This window comes from Sinocyclocheilus grahami, unplaced genomic scaffold (genome assembly GCF_001515645.1).
Source record: "Sinocyclocheilus grahami isolate Dianchi unplaced genomic scaffold, SAMN03320097.WGS_v1.1 scaffold1897.1, whole genome shotgun sequence".
In the NCBI taxonomy this organism is placed as follows: domain Eukaryota; kingdom Metazoa; phylum Chordata; class Actinopteri; order Cypriniformes; family Cyprinidae; genus Sinocyclocheilus; species Sinocyclocheilus grahami.
In genome coordinates, this window is record NW_015507076.1 from 1 (window position 1) to 4426 (window position 4426).

Here is a 4426-nt window from a genome sequence, read left to right on the forward strand (position 1 = left end):
GGATGCTGGAGTTACAGGTGCTGTTGTGCACAAAATGTTGAAACATTATTGCCTTTATTGACATGTGGCTTGAGCAAGGACTATCGGTTCTGAAGAGTGTTGATTGGGCAGAAAGGCATGGACATATCGACAAACACAATCGTCGATATTGTTACACCAGAGGATATTAGAATCATCAAAAAGAGCATCAATGCCCTAATTTTTCCTGATATAAAAGATTGTGTCAGTGTGGATATACTCGCCACATCAGAGCTAAAGGAGAACATTTGTTTTTATCAGTCATTAAGTGATGAACAACCCTTGATAATTGTAGTACAGACACCCTGGCAAAAACAACTACTTAAGGAACATCCACATCCCATGATGTTCATGGATGCCACCTACAAAGGGATGACCTCATATAAACTTCTTCTGAGCAATAGTATTGGAAGAGGTGTTCCATTTGCATACTTCATTATAAGTCAGGAATCAACAGCCACACTCACTCTCTGCCTGGAAAAGCTTTCTAGCTGTAATCCTGGCTTTCTTCCCCGATTAGTACCCTTTGGGACTAAGAAAGGAGCCCTTCAATTCTCCATATTGTGACTTGTCGAACAAAAACCTGTTAAAATCATGAATTTCATGTGTTTTCCTTTTTCTGTATAGGTCAGTCATGATTGACAGGGACCAGAAAGAGCTCAATGCCATAAGGCAGATTTTTCCTTCAACAAAGGTCCTCGTTTGCTGGTTTCACACGCAGGTAGATGACAGAACAGTTCACACAGCAAATTCATTATTTCTAAGTATAGTATATTAGAAATACTTTGAAATATATATTGTTTATTTATTTACTTGTATGATTATTGCCAATAATTCACAAATACCTTAAAAACATTAGTATGAGCTAGTGCTGGACTATTAATCGTTAAAAGATTGTGATCTTGATTCAAACACCCATGCGATCCTATTCCTAAATGACAATGATTTGGCTATGATTATAAAACCTTTAACATGTATGATCACAGTGAACATTCAAATCTGCATGGGCGCTGCCGTTGACCCATGTGTTAACCCAACTGTTTGCATAAATTTTTATGTTATGACAACTTCAAATGAACTTAGGTTCAACCAACAAACTACATTGAGTTAGAGAAGCTTAAATTGTAGCATAAACACAACGTTTAAAGTCAGATTTCTCAAAAAATTAAGTTTACAAAGTTATCAAGATAGTTCTATTGAGATTAAGAACTCAACAAAATAAAGTTTGCAACATAAAAGGTTGAATTTAACAATTCTAACAATAAATTTTAATTTTGAACAGCCATGAATTTAAGTTTGGGTAATGGGTCCCCTGAATTGTTTTTAGAAAGAGAGCAGCTGTCTTTTCAACCACAGATAAAAGTTTGTAGTTCAGATATAAACACTGATGTCTACGGTAGCAAAATAGAGTAAATCACCTTTAGAAAGTAACTTGACAAATAAAGATCATCAACTAGATTGTTGCACCAGCAAGTGGCGAAAAGTGACTTAAAAATATATTTGAATCATTTATTCAAAACAATAAAAAAAGTGTGTGAGTGAATAATTAAATAAAATATTTTTAAATAGACTGCAGCAATTAACATTTTCTCAGAATCTGTAGTAAATTACATATGGTTTTATTTAGTTGTCTTTCAGAATTTCACTTTGTAAAACACAATTGTGAGTTTCGTCTATGCTTTCCCATTTGGAATTTTAAATTATTTTGTACAAAATTACACAAACAATGGTAATGAAATCTAAAAATATATATTTCTTTTAACACCACAGGTGGTTGGTAAAACAAGATGGAGGAAACCTACCAGTGGGCCAAAGAAACATCGTGATTCAAGCAATGGTCACAATGAAGGCGTGTTTAACGGTAACCCTTTCACAGCTATAACCTAAACAAGCTTTTCCCCACACTATTTTGGCTTGACAAAGCTGTAAGTAGGTCTTCAGGCCTCGTAGATAGAGTCTTCCTCTACTCAAATATTCTTTAGCTTGTTTTTAGACTGTTGAAAGGTTATAAACCTTGTGAATTTATGTTTCTGTTCTTCAGGAAGAGGATTTTATCCAAACTTCCTCTACAAAGTGCAAAGAGCTGGATTCCTACACATGTCAACATATTTGAAGAATCATTGGACTTCTTGGGGGGAGTTGTGGTCCAATTTTGGCAGATCATTCAATCATGAAAACAGTGAAACCAACAACAAGGCAGAAAGGTACAGGATTTTAGGCCTATTTATTTGAATAATGAACATGCATTCTTCTTGTCACTAAAACTAGTGTAGTTGTTTACTCAAGTAGTTTCAAACCTGTATGAATTTCTGTCTTCTGCTTAACACATTAGATATTTTGAAGAATGTGGGTAAGCAAACAGTCGATTAGCTCCATTGACAGATGATAAGCCCCATTGACTTCCATAGTCAATGACTCCTTTGCCAGGACATTTTTCATATTCAACATTTTCTTGGTGTGCTAATCCTGTTAAGGTAATGTTTAAAACTAGCAGTAAATCAATATTCTGTCACTCTCTCTCTAAAACCAAAAAGAAAAACCCAGAAGTATTTGTCATAAAATACCTTAACGCATAACTACCGTTTTAAATATATTGACTGTGGCAAATCGGTTGTCTTTCTTGCATAGATTCTTCCACACAATGAAATATCAGTTCCTGAAGGGGGACACTAACAGGCGAATTGACCAGCTCCTTAGCCTGCTGTATGGTGATGTCCACAAATATTACTGGTAAATGTTAATTGTAATATCCACTTATCTTCCAAATCTATTAACATTTTTTACTCTACTTTAAATATATTTATAAATTATATTTTCAATAATTTCCTGCCACTACTAATTTACATTTCTAATGAATGATTGTGTGATTTTCAGTTACATAGAAGAGCTGGCAGCAAGTGTCTAGTCTATGATTGAGAAGGGGCTGGATTCAAAATGTGAAATGAATGAAAACGGAACATGCATTATTCCACCAGATACTAGCACTCAGTTTCACACAGTTGATTTGGTCATGGTCAAATGTGACTGCAGAACATCCAGAAGTGGTTCTCTGTGCAAACATATAGTTTTCTCGAGAATTGTTGCACCGCAACAACGACTAGACATTCAAGACATCAGGTCTACTCTTGCAAGAAAAATAATTGATAGTCATTCATATATTACAGATGATGAAAACCTCACTGTCTTTCACAGTGATGGAAGTGCCGCAACTATAAATCACAAAAGCCCAAATTTTTGTACATGCATGGCAAATAGTCATAACCAAAAATGTGTCTGTATTTTGGTTCGCAACATCCTCTACGTTCCACTGACACCTTCTGAGTTAATCTCTAATTATCCAGATTGCCAGAAAACACCCAACAGAAAGCCAAAACCAGAACTTCAGGCCATGTTAACAGACCTTATAGAATGGAGCCAATCAGAAACGTACATTGAAAACAAGGAGCTGTACAAGATGGTAGAGAGGGCACACAGACTAGTTTTTTCAAACTTCAGTATTCGGTCAAGAAAAAGAAAAATAACTGCACTGCATGCCTATCGGCAACAGGTAAAAAAGGCAAAATGTGTACTCACAATGAATTACATTTGTAAACGAAAAAACAGAAGGAAAAGGGGGAAAAATCAAAAATAATTTGCAATACAACCCTATGGTAGTGTTTATTAAACACTAAAAATGTTTGCAATTAAATTTCTCTGGAATCTGCCATTCATAAACTGCAAAACATCTGATATGACAATGGAATCAGAATATAAATTACTTGTTTCTAATTGCTCATTGTATTGAGTCCCTTAAAAAGCATCATAAACAGGCTAGTATGTGTAGTGAGGTTTCAAGAATCTTGTAAAAATAAATGTCTTTGTAACGTTTTGTTTTATTTTATTTTTTGTACTGCTGAACAGTGAACATCAACAAGAAACAAGCATTTGAAACAATGGAAGTACTAAATAAAGTGGGGTAAAACCTTACTCGTCTGTGGAGACTTTTGATTTCAGTGCTCTCATCTTTTCCTTAAGACATGCATCAACTAATGCAAAAGTGCCCTTTATAACAGCAGGACCAAGACCATGTGTTGCCAGGTCAAATGTTTCCCAATTACTCTCTAAAGCATCTTGTAAAGCGTTCATGGTCTTCCTGCAATTGAAAATATCAACAGCTATTTAGTTTTCCAGTTCACCTGGAATTAAATCATTTAGTCAATGTTAAGTGTAATAGTAAATTGTTACTAAATTACCTGCAGTCTTCTGTTTTGAACATGGCTTCATTGACATTTCCCTCTTCCAACAGGCCTTCAGCCACTTTTTTCTGGGGGATGAATTTTGTTGCCAGGTACATGATGTCACCAGCCAGATCACTGCATTCATCTAAAATATTATAATTATACACAACATAATTATTTGTAATTGTCCA

At 35.0% G+C, this 4426-nt stretch overlaps 1 protein-coding gene and 1 long non-coding RNA gene across 2 annotated transcripts in view; one reads left to right on the forward strand and one right to left on the reverse strand.

Moving 5' to 3' along the window:
* Positions 1–1789: 1789 nt before the first annotated feature.
* LOC107573230 (uncharacterized) lies at positions 1790–2918 on the forward strand. Its single transcript, XR_001607470.1, has 4 exons — positions 1790–1879; positions 2060–2222; positions 2647–2748; positions 2893–2918. It is a non-coding gene; the product is annotated as an uncharacterized lncRNA (long non-coding RNA).
* Positions 2919–3891: 973 nt separating this feature from the next.
* The window catches only part of LOC107573228 (uncharacterized), a 4629-nt gene continuing 4094 nt past the window's right edge, over positions 3892–4426 (reverse strand). Inside the window, exons 5-6 of the mRNA XM_016259666.1 lie at positions 4251–4380; positions 3892–4150 (exon numbers count right to left, since the gene is read on the reverse strand). Coding sequence (XP_016115152.1) covers positions 3982–4150; positions 4251–4380 — 299 coding nt within the window. The 3' untranslated portion in view covers positions 3892–3981. The remainder of the gene's footprint in view (positions 4151–4250; positions 4381–4426) is intronic.